At 41.2% G+C, this 18,050-nt stretch overlaps 1 protein-coding gene across 2 annotated transcripts in view; it reads right to left on the minus strand.

Moving 5' to 3' along the window:
- LOC110522681 (inositol 1,4,5-trisphosphate receptor type 2) overlaps nucleotides 1-18,050 on the minus strand; it is a 160,699-nt gene that overhangs the window by 85,167 nt on the left and 57,482 nt on the right. For both annotated transcript variants that reach the window (XM_036977399.1, XM_036977393.1), the window contains exons 29-37: nucleotides 17,751-17,873; nucleotides 15,806-16,006; nucleotides 15,156-15,407; nucleotides 14,631-14,756; nucleotides 10,608-10,736; nucleotides 10,282-10,402; nucleotides 9,724-9,905; nucleotides 7,150-7,292; nucleotides 6,734-6,842 (exon numbers count right to left, since the gene is read on the minus strand). In XM_036977399.1, the coding sequence (XP_036833294.1) occupies nucleotides 6,734-6,842; nucleotides 7,150-7,292; nucleotides 9,724-9,905; nucleotides 10,282-10,402; nucleotides 10,608-10,736; nucleotides 14,631-14,756; nucleotides 15,156-15,407; nucleotides 15,806-16,006; nucleotides 17,751-17,873 (1,386 nt within the window). The remainder of the gene's footprint in view (nucleotides 1-6,733; nucleotides 6,843-7,149; nucleotides 7,293-9,723; nucleotides 9,906-10,281; nucleotides 10,403-10,607; nucleotides 10,737-14,630; nucleotides 14,757-15,155; nucleotides 15,408-15,805; nucleotides 16,007-17,750; nucleotides 17,874-18,050) is intronic.

Raw genomic sequence — 18,050 nt, forward strand, 5'->3', positions numbered from 1 at the left:
GAGAGAGCAGAGAGAGAGCAGAGAGAGAGAGAGCAGAGAGAGAGAGAGCAGAGAGAGAGAGAGCAGAGAGAGAGCAGAGAGAGAGAGAGCAGAGAGAGCGAGCGAGCTAGGAGAGAGAAATAATTGAGGCAAACGGCATTGTGATAGAAAGAGAGAGACAAAGCAAGGGAGGGAGAGGCTCACACTTGTTTGAGTGAGAGAGAAAGAGAGAGGGTGGGAACGTGATGGTCCGCGTGACGCTGGCTCAGACACTGCAGGCGGTTACGTAAGTGTACCCCCTGCCCCGTCTCCTCATGGACTGAGCAGACACCGCTCTCCTCCAATCCCTCACTCTGCAGCCGCGGCCCGCTTTTCTCCCCTCAGCTCACATGGCTCCTCACATGCTCCCTCCCCCTCTTACTCGTTCTCCCTCTCCCTCGCCTGCTCGTTCCCTCTCTCTCTCTCTCCTCCTCCCACTCACTGTGCCCCAGGGGAGCCACCAACCTCTGCTGTCGCTTTTCTCTTTCTCTCGCTCTTTCTATTTCCTCGCTCACTTCTGTGGAGTGAGACAGCAGCTCCACGCTCAGGGCAACAGGGATATGACACACACACACACAAAAAAGACAAATACACACTCAAACACTCCCGGAATACGTGAAAGGACACACAAGCACATATCATTCTTAGGCTTTTTAAAACATGCCAACATGTTTTGGCACAATATGTAAATGTCAGTGCTGTTGACTGCATCTTATACCCTGTGAATTCTATCATATCAGAGTTCAACCTATTTGAGTATGATACTGATTGACATTTAGCAACAGGACATGATCTCAATACTTGTGCTATTCTTCAAAAGGCAGTGGCATATCAAGGCAGCGCTACTTCTACTGTATGTAAACTCTTCAACGTCTCATCTCCCTATCCTCCTCTACTAAGACCTGCAGCACACATGCTTCACTTTACCCTCCAGAGTTGATCACCCAGGAACTTTGTCTAGTTTTTCAACAACCCTCCCCTCATATCACTCCCACCCTCCTTCCCCCTCCTCCCAAATTCACAGGCCCATGGTGGAGAGAGAGAGAGATGAGATAAAGGAGAGAGAGAGAGAGAGATGAGATAAAGGCAAGAGAAAGAGAGAGATGAGATAAAGGCGAGAGAGAGAGAGAGAGAGAGAGATGAGATAAAGGCGAGAGAGAGAGATGAGATAAAGGCGAGAGAGAGAGAGAGAGAGAGAGAGAGAGAGAGAGGTGCACCCACGCTCACTGCAGTATTGATTTGTTTGTTCAGCGTTTGCTCCCCCCACCCTCCATCTCTCCAACCCTTTCTCTCTCTCACAGTGTGAGCTTGTCCTCGAGTGCCACCCTGCCTTATATAAAAGCATGTAGAGGCCCACAGACTACTGATGATGAGGAGTCTGGGCTCAGGGACCACAGAGAGAACGCGAGATGCAGAGAGACACAGAGAGAGCGCGAGACGCAGAGAGAGCGCGAGACGGAGACGCAGAGAGAGCGCGAGACGCAGAGAGAGCGCGAGACACAGAGAGAGCGCGAGACACAGAGAGAGCGCGAGACACAGAGAGAGCGCGAGACACAGAGAGAGCGCGAGACACAGAGAGAGCGCGAGACACAGAGAGAGCGCGAGACACAGAGAGAGCGCGAGACACAGAGAGAGCGCGAGACACAGAGAGAGCGCGAGACACAGAGAGAGCGCGAGACACAGAGAGAGCGCGAGACACAGAGCCTACAGCACCGTGGGCATGACAGTACAATATGAGCCAACCAATCTTCATCTTCATTTGCTTTCACTTAACTGCAGCCACATAGTGTGGTTGATAAAACACGGTATATTCACATTGCTGCTACACTGGGGAAGTGGTTTATCCTTCTAAAAAAAGGTAACGACTGCAACACCTAAAGATGAACACACAACCAAAGCCGTTACTGTGACACCTAAGTCTGTGACAATACATCCATTCATGAAAGTCTCAGTATACAGTATTTTGTATCCAGGACGTTGACATTGGTTACAGAGGGTAGTGCGTACAGCCCAGTACACTGGGGGTGAGATCCCTGCCATCCAGGACCTCTATACCAGGCGCTGTCGGAGGAAGTCCAAAATAATTGTCAAAGACTCCAGCCCCCCCTAAGTCATAGACTGTTCTCTCTGCTACCGCACAGCAAGTGGTACCGATGCACCAAGTCTGGAACCAACAGGACCGTGAACAGCTTCTACCACAAGACTGCTAAATAGTTAACCAAATAGCTACCCAGACTATCTGCATATACCCCGTTTTGCACCAACTCCTCTGATTCATCACATACACTGCTGATACTATTCATTATCTATCCCTTTGCCTAGTCACCATACCCTACCTATATGTACAGTACAGGGATTTCACCATGAGGCCAATGGTCACTTTAAAACAGTTACATAGTTTAATGGCTGTGATAAGAGAAAACTGAGGATGGATCAACAACATTGTAGTTAGTCAACCTAATTGACAGAGTGAAAAGGAAGCCTGAACAAAATTTTAATTTTCCAAAACATGTGTCCTGTTTGTAACAAAGCACTAAAGTAATGTGGCAAAGTCTTGAATACAAAGTGTTATGTTTGGGGCAAATCCCCCAAAATATATTACTGAGTACCACTCTCCATATTTTCAAGCAGAGTGGTGGCTGCATCATGTTATGGGTACGCTTGTAATCGTTAAGAAATTAGAGGTTTTAGAAGATAAAAAAGAAACGGAACGGAGCTAGGCACAGGCAAAATCTTAGAGGAAAATCTAGTTCAGTTTGCGTTCGACCACACACTGGGAGACTAATTCACCTTTCAGCAGGACAATATCCTAAAACACAATGCCAAATCTACACTGGAGTTGCTTATCAAGAAGACAGTGAATGTTCCTGAGTGGCCGAGTTACAGTTTTGACTTAAATCTGCTTGAAACTATATGTCAAGACCTGCAAATAGTTGTCTTGCAATGATCAATAACCAATTTGACCAAGCATGAAGAATTTTGAAAATAATAATGGACCACTTTTGTACAATCCAGGTGTGCAGAGCTCTTAAGACTTACCCAGAAAGACTGCTATAATTGCTGCCAAAGGTGATTGTAACATGTATTGACTCAGGGGTGTAAATACCTATGTAATCTAGATATTTTTCTGTATTTCATTTTCAATCAATTTGCAAACATTTTTGAAAACATGTTTTCAATGTCATGGGATATCAATTTAATCCACGTTGAATTCAAACTGTAAAATGTGGAATAATTCAAGGGGTATGAATACTTTCTGAAGGCACTATAGTATTCATTTTCTATATCTGTGACCATATTGTCCAGGAGTTTCTAGTGGATAGACATATGGTTCAGGAGAAACTAATGAAAAAACATCTAATCAACAATCACTATTTTCAATTAACTCTGCACCTCTTCCAACACAACTATTGACTTTTTTCACAACTGCCACCAGTTTTTACTTTTTTTTGTTTACATATCTATTTGACTAAGTGTGTAAAATAAAAAAAAATGTTAAAACTCATTAAAACACCAATGTTATTCACTCAATTGATGGTTTATACTGTTTTTAGTATAATGTTTATAGCTTTGTCATAAAACATTTTGTAAATGTTTTATTTGATTCTTTTCTATATTGTACATGTGATAAGTAATGTTCGGTGTAAATGTTTTATTTGATTCTTTTCTATATTGTACATGTGATAAGTAATGTTCGGTGTAAATGTTTTATTTGATTCTTTTATATATTGTACATGTGATAAGTAATGTTCGGTGTAAATGTTTTATTTGATTATTTTCTATATTGTACATGTGATAAGTAATGTTCGGTGTAAATGTTTTATTTGATTCTTTTCTATATTGTACATGTGATAAGTAATGTTCGGTGTAAATGTTTTATTTGATTATTTTCTATATTGTACATGTGATAAGTAATGTTCGGTGTAAATGTTTTATTTGATTCTTTTATATATTGTACATGTGATAAGTAATGTTCGGTGTAAATGTTTTATTTGATTCTTTTATATATTGTACATGTGATAAGTAATGTTCGGTGTAAATGTTTTATTTGATTCTTTTCTATATTGTACATGTGATAAGTAATGTTCGGTGTAAATGTTTTATTTGATTCTTTTCTATATTGTACATGTGATAAGTAATGTTCGGTGTAAATGTTTTATTTGATTCTTTTCTATATTGTACATGTGATAAGTAATGTTCGGTGTAAATGTTTTATTTGATTCTTTTATATATTGTACATGTGATAAGTAATGTTCGGTGTAAATGTTTTATTTGATTCTTTTATATATTGTACATGTGATAAGTAATGTTCGGTGTAAATGTTTTATTTGATTCTTTTATATATTGTACATGTGATAAGTAATGTTCGGTGTAAATTTTGTGGGCGTCCGAGTGCTGCACAGAAGAAATGCCATTCTGCACAGAGACGCAAGAGATAGAACTTCACGGAGTTCGCCCCATTAGTTTGCACTATATGGATCAACGTTTTTTCTGTGATCAAATCAACATGATATCAGCCCCATTTCAATGCAACAAACCTAACTTTGCAAGATTGAGCGCAACAGAGTTGAATTCTATTGGCGGGTAGCCCACGAGCGGACTTTCCATCAACTGCAAGTGAATGCACTTTTCAGATCAGTTCAGATTTTTTTTTACCTTTATTTAACTAGGCAAGTCAGTTATTAAGAAGAAATTATTATTTACGGTGACGGCTATAGCTAGAGGGTTTATTTTCATATTCATATAGCTAGAGGGTTTATTTTCATATTCATATAGCTAGAGGGTTTATTTTCATATTCATATAGCTAGAGGGTTTATTTTCATATTCATATAGCTAGAGGGTTTATTTTCATATTCATATAGCTAGAGGGTTTATTTTCATATTCATATAGCTAGAGGGTTTATTTTCATATTCAAACCTATAGCCAGAGGGTTTATTTTCATATTCAAAGCTATAGCTAGAGGGTTTATTTTCATATTCAAACCTATAGCTAGAGGGTTTATTTTCATACTCAAACCTATAGCTAGAGGGTTTATTTTCATATTCAAAGCTATAGCTAGAGGGTTTATTTTCATATTCAAACCTATAGCTAGAGGGTTTATTTTCATATTCAAAGCTATAGCTAGAGGGTTTATTTTCATATTCAAAGCTATAGCTAGAGGGTTTATTTTCATATTCAAAGCTATAGCTAGAGGGTTTATTTTCATATTCAAAGCTATAGCTAGAGGGTTTATTTTCATATTCAAAGCTATAGCTAGAGGGTTTATTTTCATATTCAAAGCTATAGCCAGAGGGTTTATTTTCATATTCATATAGCCAGAGGGTTTATTTTCATATGCATATAGCCAGAGGGTTTATTTTCATATTCATATAGCCAGAGGGTTTATTTTCATATTCAAACCTATAGCCAGAGGGTTTATTTTCATATTCAAACCTATAGCCAGAGGGTTTATTTTCATATTCAAACCTATAGCCAGAGGGTTTATTTTCATATTCAAACCTATAGCCAGAGGGTTTATTTTCATATTCAAACCTATAGCCAGAGGGGTAGCCTAGATTGTCTAACTATCTGTATGGTAATAATAACATTTTATTATGTAAAGTGGTTTCTGGCATCAAAACACAATATAAGTAAAACAAATGTTTTAATGTCAAGTTCTTCATCATGTAAAAACATTTTTTTAAAGTCTCAAGCAATGTAGGCCTGCATTGAACACCACATATAGGCTAAAGTAGGCTATATCACAGAAAATAAAAGCTATTTCCATGTGAAAATATTATGGGATATGCTCTCTAGACACGCCACCAAACTCTAGGCACATGACACAATGTATACAATATCTCTGCAGTACAGTGTGTGTGTGTGTGTGTGTGTGTGTGTGTGTGTGTGTGTGTGTGTGTGCATTCCAGTAGAGGCTCCTCAGAGGAAGGGGAGGATACGAATCCTATGCAGTGAAAAATGTAAAAATAAGTTATCCTTTTTAGATAAAACTATTTGCTCCATTGGTTTAGTTGGTAGGCCTACATTATGCTCCAAAAGCCACAATAGCCTATTATATTAATAGCCTGTCTTAAACTGTAAGGGTCAAGCCTCAGTGTTCACTGTAAACGCATGCCGGAAGTTGCAAAAAATTCAAGTTTCCACTCACAAGACCTAACATTTGCACAATACCCCAAAGAAGGGGTTGGGGGGGGGGACCGAAAGAATTACAAACACCTGTGACAATCTGAAATACCCCAAAAGGCCCCTAGATGTCATATTATAAAATTCCTCCCCAAAAATGTGAAAGTTACCAAAGTTCGGTTAAGTTTACTGATTAACTTAGAAAGTTTCCAGTAATATACCCTCCTCTTGTTGTCTTGTACACCCCTAAACACCCTGTATGTAACACACCCATGTCATCATGTCCTGTACATCCCTAAACACCCTGTATGTAACACACCCTTGTCATCATGTCCTGTACATCCCTAAACACCCTGTATGTAACACACCCTTGTCATCATGTCCTGTACATCCCTAAACACCCTGTATGTAACACACCCTTGTCATCATGTCCTGTACATCCCTAAACACCCTGTATGTAACACACCCTTGACATTATGTTTTGTACATCCCTAAACACCCTGTATGTAACACACCCTTGTCATCATGTCCTGTACATCCCTAAACACCCTGTAGATATCACCCCTTGACATGTCTGGTACAGTACTCACAGGCTCATCAAAAGCCTTCTTCTTGTCCAGCATCTCTCGGAGTGTCTGCAGGATCTTAATGCACAGCTTCTCCTCCTTGTCCATCAGCTTCTTGGTGTGTTTGATCAGTCTGAATGACAAGGGAAGAGTACCAACCAAACATCAGTACCATGGCTTTAAGTCATCTAAGCACACCAACGGACGTGTGATCTTTGACTGGAAGTTTGTGAGGACAGAAAATAATAAACAAAACCCTTTTTTGGGAAACATTTAGGAAAAGTCAGAAGTCGAAAGTAAAACACAAAGAAGAACAATGGATGGCCAAATGCAAACTTGGCACTGGTGTAAACGCTCAAGAAATGCAGCCCATAGATTATGTTTGTGATGTTGTGTCTGATCAGTGTTTGTGACTGCATTTGTACCTCTGCCACACTCACTTGGACATGAAGGCCCCACTCTCACAGCGCAGTCTGGCAGCCTCTGGGAACAGCAGCTCAGGGCTGTGTAGTACATCCACCAACACAGAGAACTCAGCCTGCACCATAGGACTGAACTGCTCCTCTAGACACGCCACCACACCCTGGACACATGACACAATGGATACAATACCTCTGTAGTGCAGTGCAGTGCAGTGCAGTGCAGTGTGTGTGTGTGTATTCCAGGGGAGGCTCCTCAGAGGAAGGGGAGGATAATAATCCTATGCAGTGAAATATTTAAAAATAAGTTGTCCTTTTTTAGATAAAACCATACTAAATATATATTACATGTCACCAAATAACTGATTAAAACACACCGTTTTGTAATGAAGGTCTACAAGTAGACTCAACAGCACCATCTAGAGTAGCACCATGGTGTAGCTGGAGGACAGCTAGCTTCCGTGGGGTACATTGACTTCAATACAAAACCTAGGAGGCTCATGGCTCCCACCCCCTTCCATAGACTACACAGTAATTATGCCAACTTCTAGAGGATGTCCTTCAACCTATCAGAGCTCTTGCAGTATGAAGTAACATCTTGTCCATCCAATCAAAGGATCAGAGAATTAATCTAGAAATGAAAGCACAGGCTACAGCTAGCTAGCACTGCAGTGCTTAAAGTCTGGTGAGTAGTTGACTTAAAGAGAGAAAGACAGTAGTTGAACAGTTTTGATTTTGAACAAACTATTTTCTTCAAAAATTAAGGAGAAGCAGCAGAGTGAGAGAGCTAGCTATATTTTGTATGTTTTTACCTTCTTAGTTTACCTTTTACTTATGCAGCTAATTCAGTTAATTTGCCTACTCAACAACCTGACTCAAACAGAGGAATGCTATTTACGGTGCCTTCGGAAAGTATTCAGACCCTTTGACTTCTTCCACATTTTGTTAGATTACAGCCTTATTCTAGAATGTGTTTTTTTTTTTCAATCTATACACCATACCCCAAACAGGGTTTTAGAAATTGCTGCTAATTTATTAAATATAATGAACTGAAATATTACATTAACATAAGTCTGAGGTCCTGAGGACTCTGGATCAGGTTTTCATCAAGGATCACTCTGTACTTTGCTCTTTTCATCTTTACCTCGATCCTGACTAGTCTCCCAGTCCTTGCAGCTGAAAAACATCCCCACAGCATGATGCTGCCACCACCATGCTTCGCCGTAGGGATGGTGCCAGGTTTCCTCCAGAAGTGACACTTGTCATTCAGGCCAAAGAGTTCAATCTTGGTTTCATCAGACCAGACGATCTTGTTTCTCATAGTCAGAGTCTTTTGGTGCCTTTTGGCAAACTCCAAACAGGCTGTCTTGTGCCTTTTACTGAGGAGTGTCTTCTGTCTGCCCACTCTACCATAAAGTCCTGATTGTTGGAGTGCTGCAGAGATGGTTGACCATCTGGAAGGTTCTCCTATCTCCACAGAGTGGTCACCTCCCTGAACAAGGCCCTTCTACCCCGATTGATCAGTTTGGCCAGGCTGCCAGCTCTAGGAAGAGTCTTGGTGGTTCAAAACTTCTTCAATTTAAGAATAATGGAGGCCACGGTGTTCTTGGGGACCTTCAATGCTGCAGTAATTTTTTGGTACCCTTCCAGATCTGTGCATCGACACAATCCTGTCTCGGAGGTCTACGGACAATTCTTTCGACTTCATGGCTTGGATTTTGCTCTGACATGCACTGTCAACTGTGGGACCTTATATAGACAGGTGTGTGCCTTTCCAAATAATTTCCAGTCAATTGAATTTACCACAGGTGGACTCCAATTCAGTTGTAGAAACATCTCAAGGATAATCAATGGAAACAGGATGCACCTTCGCTCAATTTCGAGTAACATAGTAAAGGGTCTGAATACTTATGTAAACATGTATCTGTATCAGTTTTTATTATGAATAAATTAGCAAAAATGTCTATAAACCTGGTTTCGCTTTGTCATTATGGGGTATTGTGTGTAGATTGCTGAGTTTTAAAAAAAATTATAAGGCTGTAACATAACAAAATGTGGAAAAAGTCAAGGGGTCTGAATACTTTTCAAAGGCACTGTATGTTAGCTTGCTGGCTAAGGCTAACCAACACTGCAACTCTTCCAAGTCAAGGTAAGCTTTCATTTTAGAAATGAATTGGCACCGGACCTGCCGGTGTAACTGCTACAATTTTTGCTGTACACTGTACTGTGTGATTGTACACATGGCAAGAGTGTGCAGGGCGGTTTTGAATATTTCACTGTCTCTCTCACCTTGATTACTCCAATTTGTCTCTCGACTTTCATTTTTAAGCTAGGTTGTAGCAACCTCATGATGGGTATTATATAGGGCAATTTCGAGTATGATGTAGTAGCCTAAACCTATGACAGTCATCCAATATGCTGTAATAGAAATGAGGCCATTGTCATAAATATACAATACCCCCCTAATCTTGAACGGCAAGAACCGCCAGTGGCATATTCATGTATATTTGTGGGAGTGCATATTTCTGTGTGTGTGTGTGTGTGTGTGTGTGTGTGTGTGTGTGTGTGTGTGTGTGTGTGTGTGTGAGGGATCACCTGCAGCTTCTCGATGATGCTCTTGTAGTCAGGCACTCCCAGAATCTCCTTGCGGACCCGGGTGCGTGCTGAGGTCCTCCAGTCCTTGACGGCACGCTCCACCCTGTAGGTGTGGGCCTTCAGAGACAGAGTGTTCACCTGGCTGTCCAGATCCACCGGGATGGCTATGGCACGCGCCTTAGCTGGAGAGGAGACAGGGTGGAGGCCTTATAACTAGGAACTGAAGGAGCCTCAAAGTTAGAGTGCTGATATCGGTTTAGCCTTGTAGACCATATCGAATACTCTGAATCGCTTTCTGAAGATGGGCCCATATCTCTCCCAGACACACACATTCACACAAGCTGACATGACACCCAATCAACCAACAGAAAAAGGCATTGGCCTACTTTCTGTATTGTCTGCATACACAGTGGCAGCAGACTAACATGTACAGGGCTTATTGGGTGAGATTTAAATACTTGCAATGTCTCCCTGTCATTATAGAAATCATTGATGTTTCCAGTCTACAAACCTTAGTCAAGGCCTGTCAAAGTGCAATCATTGGGCTGTGAGACTCACCCACGTCAGACAGTGTTTTGATGCAGCCCTCGATGTTGTTCTTCTGGGCCGAGCTGATCCAGGTGCAGTTATAGATCCTGAAGGAGGACTGGAGCAGCTGGATGAAGATCGGCTGGTGGGTCTGACATAGAAGAGAGGGAGGATAAACAGTCACTAAAACACTCCATAAACAAACACTTCAATGGCACTCAAAAATGTTGTGCCAGCACCTACCAGATGGATAAGCATTTGCCTCAAGTGCCTGAACTGACTGAATTGAAACACAAATGGCCTGAGGAAGGTATTTAAATACCCATGTACAAGGTTAACCTCTCTCCCAGGAATACCTGCAGGTTGGAGTTGTTGACAGGGAACTGGGAGCTAAAGAAGCCCTTGACGATGGCCATCACCGTCTCCGTCACGTACCTCTCCAGGGGAATGTTGGCATGGTTACGGTCCGTGGTGCTGTTGCACACCTAAAACGATAGAGGAGAGGGGAATGTCTGTCTGTCACTCTGGAGTGAGGGGGGAAGAGACTGACCTAGGGTATCTCTCATTTTTTAGTTGGAATATTTTATATGACAAACAAAAACATACATAGACAAAAACAATAGACAACTTAACATACATACATACATACTTACAAACATACATACTCTACATATCCACAAACATTAACGACATGACAAATGCTCAGACACACGTTCCCACAGTATCCACAACGTTGTTTCTACTGCTTGTAAAGACTTTGCCCCATATGACGTAAAATTGTATTATGTTGTTTTTGTCTGTAGACAGATTTTTTCCCATATTTAAATAACGCATTTGATTCTTCCATTCTCTTAGCTAGCCTACCGTACATCCAATGTCTCGAAATATTCAGAAAGACGGATTAAAAGTCAACTTGCTTTGTAAATCTTATTAGACAGCTTTTTAACGCTGCCCATAAGTTTTGGAATGTATAGTACTCCAAGAAGGAATGAATTCCTGAGTCGTTAGTTTTACACTTAAGACATGACTCTGCCATTGTGCTGTAGAATGTGTGAAATTGGTCTCTTGTATAATAAAATCTATACATTACTTCATACAGGATTAAGCTGACATTTTCGTTATTTGTAATTTTGTTCATTTATGTTCCAACACTCCCTCCATCGTTTGTCAATACCAGTTCTTTTTAAGTCTTGGTTCCAATAGATTGGACAGGCTCTCTGCAAGGTTTTGTATACATCTTACCTATCATATGACTAACTATCTTCTTCTGACTCATTTTCGGTTTCTATGCCTCTAGTTTGTGGGCCAATTTATCTGTGAATTCTGAAAAGCTTGAATTCTGAAAAGACTGTTCCATAGGGGTGTGTTTTTATGGAGTGATATTGGTTCTTGAAGAATTCGTTTAATTTTCTTCCATACTGTTCTAATGTTCTTAATTATGAAGTTGTTAATGTTCTTTGCTCCATCCTTTGAAAACAGACACGTAAAAAGATTGCACCTCTTCATTATGTAGCATGCACCTCTACATTATGAACCCATTGTTCCTCTTTACTGCATTTAACTATACATCGCAAGTAAAAGCCTTGGGTGGCGAGTTGATACAATTCCAAATCTGGAAGGTTAAAACCACCCTCAGATTAAAACTTTGCTTTAGGAGTTTTATTTGTCTTATACACTTTTTTTAAGAACGTCTTCGATGGGGTAATTCTACCTGTAAGGCTTATGGGGAGATTGTTTCATTTAATTAGATCTGCTTTCATGTTGTTGAGTAATGGGATAAAGTTATTTGTCATCACTTATTAAGCATCCTAACTATTTCATATTTTTTTGGTCCACTTAAAGCAGGGTTTGTCAACTAGGTTCAGTATCGGGCCAAATTTTTATTGAGCTAATAGTCGGTGGGGCAGAACATAATTAGTATATAATATTAGCACAAATATTTAGCCAACACTACAAATTGAACAACATGTTTAACACATCCAATTAGTAGGCTTCATAATAAATTCAGTGACATTTACATAATTTCTATCTGATTATGCTCATAAAATCACCATGTCTACATAAAGATGGCGCCGAAGAGGATGGCTGACGTTTTACAAGCTCCTAACCAATTGTGCTATTTTGTTCGATTTTTTGCGTACTTATTTTTAAACTTATTTTGTAAAAAATGTTGCTGCTACCGTCTCTCTTATGACCGAAAATGACTTCTGGACAACAGAACAGCGATTACTCACCACGAACTGGAAGAAGCTTATCTCTTTAACGAGTCCGACGAGAAGGATATACTGCTCTCCATGGACAACAGGCAACATCCGCATTGAGCTAAAAGCTAGAGCTGCCGCATTCAAAGAGTGGGACACTAATCCGGATGCTTATAAGAAATCCCGCTATGCCCTCAGACAAAACATCAAACAGGCAAGCGTCCATACAGGATTAAGATTGAATCCTACTACACCAGCTCTGATGCTCGTCAGATGTGGCAGGGCTGCCCAGTGACGCGAGCCTACCAGACAAGCTAAATGCCTTTTACGCTCGCTTCGAGACAAGCAATACTGAAGCATGCACAAGAGCACCAGCTGTTATGGATGACTGTGTGATAACGCTCTCCGTAGTCGATGTGAGCAAGATGTTTAAACAGGTCAACATTCACAAAGCCGCGGGGCCAGATGGACTACCTGGACGAGTACTCAAAGCATGCGCGGACCAACTGGCAAGTGTCTTCACTGACATTCTCATCCTCTCCCTGTCTGAGTCTGTAATACCAACATGTTTCAAGCAGACCACCATAGTCCCTGTGTCCAAGGAAGCGAAGGTAACCTGTCATTCAAGACGGTCAAAAGCCTTTTTGGCATCAATAATGAACGAGGTGGAAGGTGTGTTCCACAGCACACTAGCGAGAGCCCTGGTAGAAATGTGTTCAACATCCACTGAAGTAGCTAGCAAGTTTACTAGACAGCAACAGTAGTTGCCGTGGTAACCAAACAGACTTGCTAGTTTTACCTAACCAAACCATCAGTACTAGCTTGCCATTATGAAAATCAAATTCAACAATGCCATAATGTTTTAAAATTGGACTTTTGCTTTCAAAAGCAGCATAAACATAGAACATATAAGAATGAACTATAGCCATTGAATTCTACCGTGCAAATATACCATGTGTTATTTAAGCAATAAGGCCTGAGGGGGTGTGGTATATGGCCATATATCACAAACACCCGAGGGGCCTTACTGCTATTATAAACTGGTTACCAATATACTCCGAGCAGTAAAAATACATATTTTGTCATTCCTGTGGTATACGGTCTGATATGCCACGGCTGTCAGCCAATCAGCATACAGGGCTCAAACCACCCAGTTTATAAAGAGAAATAATGCACACTCTAGAATGCCCTTCAAGCCAATCAGAAACAAATATTCAACAATGCAATGGTATAAGGATAAATCTGCATCTAGTTAACATATTGTATTATACTGAAACATGTTCTTGTATTTGTTTCTAAGTGTCCATGTTAAATAAACCCTGTTTGATTAATATGTATCAAGTCTGGTAAGACTTTTGCCATTCTGTTGCTTAGGAGTTTTGCTATTTTATTGTCGTAATTTATTACATGGGTTTGTAATATCTGCAAGGGACTATCCAGATTTTTCTGGTTTTAATATAACTGAAATAACAGTTCAATACATGGAACTCGGAATTCCTAAATTGAGTGACGTGTGTTGTCATTTGAGTAAATAAGGGCAGTACTTTGTCCCAGAATATGAAATAAAACGATAAGAAAGCCATCGATCCCTGGTGCTTTTCTCTGGGTGAAGATTTTTATAAGTGTCTAACATTTCTTTTTGGGTGATTTCCATTTTTAGCCTGGTGTATATCTCAATAGTCTAAAGAACTTCTCTTCTCCTTTCCCTCATCTACACTGAACTGGACTGGGGAAAGGCCCATTCCCTGAAGGGACCCACCATGTTGAATTCACTTACACTGAGTCTACAAAACATTAAGGACAGCTGCTGTTACCATGACACAGACTAACCAGGTGAATACAGGTGAAAGCTAAAACCCCTTATTGATGTCACTTGTTAAATCTACTTCAAATCAGTGTAGATGAAGGGGAGAAGACAAGTTAAAGAAGGATTTTTAAGCCTCGAGACAACTTGTCTACAGTAAATTGTCTACAGTATGTTGTGCCATTCAACATGGACAAATGGACAAAACATTTAAGTGCCTTTGAATGGGGTATGGTGGAGATGGTGGTAGTAGTAGTAGTAGTAGTAGTATTAGTAGGTGCCAGGAAAACACTTTCGCCACCTTATAAAGTCCATGCCACGAGGCTATTCTGAGGGGGGTAGTGCTATGAGGAGGACCTTAGTGAGGATGTTACCCGTGCCATGTCCACCAGGAAGTTCTCAAAGAGCTTCCAGATGTGGTGGCTGGTGTAGATCTCCTTCATCTCCACCTCAGTGTCCACGTAGCAGTGGTTCACAAAGTTCACGTAGGCCGTCTTCACCTGGGGAGGGAGGACCAATAGAAACCATGCATTCAGATGATTGGCAGGTGTGAAAGATTACACTGAAGTGAATGAATGCTAGGCTATATCAAGGCTGGCTGTTCTGGAATCAAATGTTATGCATCTGTATGCAAACAATGGGTGCATGTCAATTGTCTATAATGGAATATTATCTTGCTTTACTTTCCCTCATCTGCACTGATGCAAAACAGCTGAACAGATTAACTCCAATTCACAGTACGCATATACCAAGCGTCATGCCACTCTTACCTATCCTCTGTATCCTCAGATTAGTGCAGATGAAGTTGAATACAAGGGTAGAAAATCACACACTACTGAATCACACCTCAGCACCAAATGACAAAGCCTCTCAATATGACCCCACCCCTTCCCCTGTACCTCAGGGATGCAGTCTTCGTGGGTGACCACTTTGACAATGTCGTCGAGGGGCAGCAGGGAGTTACATTTCAGCTCGGTGTATACGTTCTTGCCCTCGGTGCAGACAGCGAGGAGCTCTACCAGAGTGTTGTGGTAGGCCAGGGCGCCGCCCTCGTCCCTACGCTCCATCTCGCAGCACATCATCTGGAACAGCAACGGGAAGGAGGAGCGGTCGTTGTAGAACACCAGAACGTCCTCGCCACCGTTCACCAGCTGGGGGTGGGATGGACAGAAAAGCAGACAGACGAGTGGAGATTAGACAGGGAATACCTTATCACTAGTGGGGATAACCAAAATTGATAATTCAATATGATATTAAAATGAGCAAGACAAAGCGTGATATTGGTTAATTATTACAGTTAAACTAAACTGAGACTCAACATGCAATGACTTCCTGTAACGCCCTCAACCAAGATTCCAACCAACGTCTATGGGCAAATAAATAAATTCATCCACAAGGTATCTCTAAAAGTAGTCACATTTTAAGTCTCTCGTGTTTCAAACATCTCTAGCAAGCCCTGGCTAGTTTGGAGATAGTGGTAGTGGAAACCATGCTATTGTGGGGTCTCCACAGCCTTATAAAGATAGCATCATCATCATCCCTCGCCCACCTCGGTCATGACCTTGTCCTGGCACTTTTTCACGTACTTCCCGTCGGCCTTGACGATGGTCAGGAGGAACTTGAGGTACTGGACGTGTCGACCGTGCGTCTCGATGCAGTGGACAAAATGGTGGACCACGCGGTCGCTGATCTCGTTGCACAGGTGGAAGTTGTTCATGAAGATGTGGCGCATGGTCTCAGCCTCCAGGAGCTGGAGAGAGGGAGAAGATGTGCACAGTGAATTCACATTCATTGACATATGGATATCCAGTAATAGAATGCATTTATTGAGTTGAAAATTAGTAAGAAGTGAACAAACATGTACAGTACCAGTCAAAAGTTTGGACACCTACTCATTCAAGGGGTTTTCTTTATTTTAACTATTTTCTACATTAATAGTGAAGGCATCTAAAGTATGAAATAACACATATGGAATAATGTAGTAACCAAAAAAGTGTGAAACAAATTAAAATATATTTTATATTTGAGATTCTTCAAAAAGCCACCCTTTGCCTTGACAGCTTTGCACAGTCTTGGCATTCTCTCAACCAACTTCACCTGGAATGCTTTTCAGTCTTGAAAGAGTTACCACATATGTTGAGCACTTGTTGGATGCTTTTCCTTCACGCTGCACTCCAACTCATCCCAAGCCATCTTGATTGGGTTGAGGTGAGGTGATTGTGAAGGCCAGGTCATCTGATGCAGCACTCCATCACTCTCCTTCTTGGTCAAATAGCCTGTAGATGTGTTGTGTCATTGTCCTTTTGAAAAACAAATGATGGTGGGACTAAGCCCAAACCAGATGAGATGGCGTGTCGCTGCAGAATACTGTGGTAGCCATGCTGGATAAGTTTGCCTTGAAATTCTAAATAAATCACAGAAAGTGTCACCAGCAAAGCACCCCCACACCTCCTACTCCATGCTTCACGGTGGGAACCACACATGCGGAGATCATCTGTTCACCTACTCCACGTCTCACAAAGACACGGCTGTTGGAACCAAAAATCTCAAATTTGGACTCAGACAAAAAAAAATAATCCACCGGTCTAATGTCCATTGCTCGTGTTTCTTGGCCCAAGCAAGTGTTGTCTTTTTACTGGTGTCCTTTAGTAGTGGTTTCTTTGCAGCAATTCAACCATGAAGGCCTGATTCATGCAGTTGCCTCTGAACAGTTGATGTTGAGATGTGTCAACTCTGTGAAGCATTTATTTGGGCTGCAATTTTTGAGGCTGGTAACTCTAATGAACTTATCCTCTGCAACAGAGGTAACTCTGGGTCTTCCTTTCCTGTGGCGGTCCTCATGAGAGCCAGTTTCATCATAGCGTTAGATGGTTTTTGCTACTGCACTTGAAGAAACTTTCAAAGTTCTTGACATTTTCCACATTGACTGACCTTCATGTCTTAATGTAATGATGGAATGTCGTTTCTCTTTGCTTATTTGAGCGGTTTCTTGCAATAATATGGACTTGGTCTTTTACCAAGTAGGGCTATCTTCTGTATACCCTACCTTGTCACAACACAACTGATTGGCTCAAATGCATTCAGAAGGAAAGTTAAAAAGGCACGCCTGTTAATTGAAATGTATTCCAGGTGACTACCTCATGAAGCTGGTTGAGAGAATACCAAGAGTGTGCAAAGCTGTCATCAAGGCAAAGGGTGGCTCCTTTGAAGAATCTCAAATATAAAATATATTTTGATTTGTTTAACAATTTTTGGTTACTACATGTGTTATTTCATAGTTTTGATGTCTTCACTATTATTATACAATGTAGAAAACAGTCTAAATAAAGAAAAACCCTCGAATGAGTAGGTGTGTCCAAACTTTTGGCTGGTACTGTATGTCCTGTGTATGTGTTTGTGAGTGTGTGTCCATACATGCATACAGTGTGTGAGTGTGTGTGTGCAAGCACAGTGGGCATGAAGGAATGCGTGCATGCATGTTTGTGTTAGCGTACCCCTGGTGTAAGGAACAGGTTGAGGTATTTGTGGAGCAGAGCCTGGTTCTGGCTGTTGCCTCTACAGAAGTACTGCAGGAATACATGGGCCAGTGTCATGATCTCATTCATCTTCTCATCACTCTGGGGACAGACAGGAGTCACAACACGCTTTCACAATTGCATCACCACAAAATCAATCCATACAGATGGTCCAACAAAGCTACCAGGGCAGCGTTTATATATCTAGTCAAGTTTTATCCAGGTAAGGTCTGGTTATTGAGCATGACAACATCCATGTAAGGCTTTGAGGGGCCTCAT

Source organism: Oncorhynchus mykiss, chromosome 1 (genome assembly GCF_013265735.2).
Source record: "Oncorhynchus mykiss isolate Arlee chromosome 1, USDA_OmykA_1.1, whole genome shotgun sequence".
Classification (NCBI taxonomy): Eukaryota; Metazoa; Chordata; class Actinopteri; order Salmoniformes; family Salmonidae; genus Oncorhynchus; species Oncorhynchus mykiss.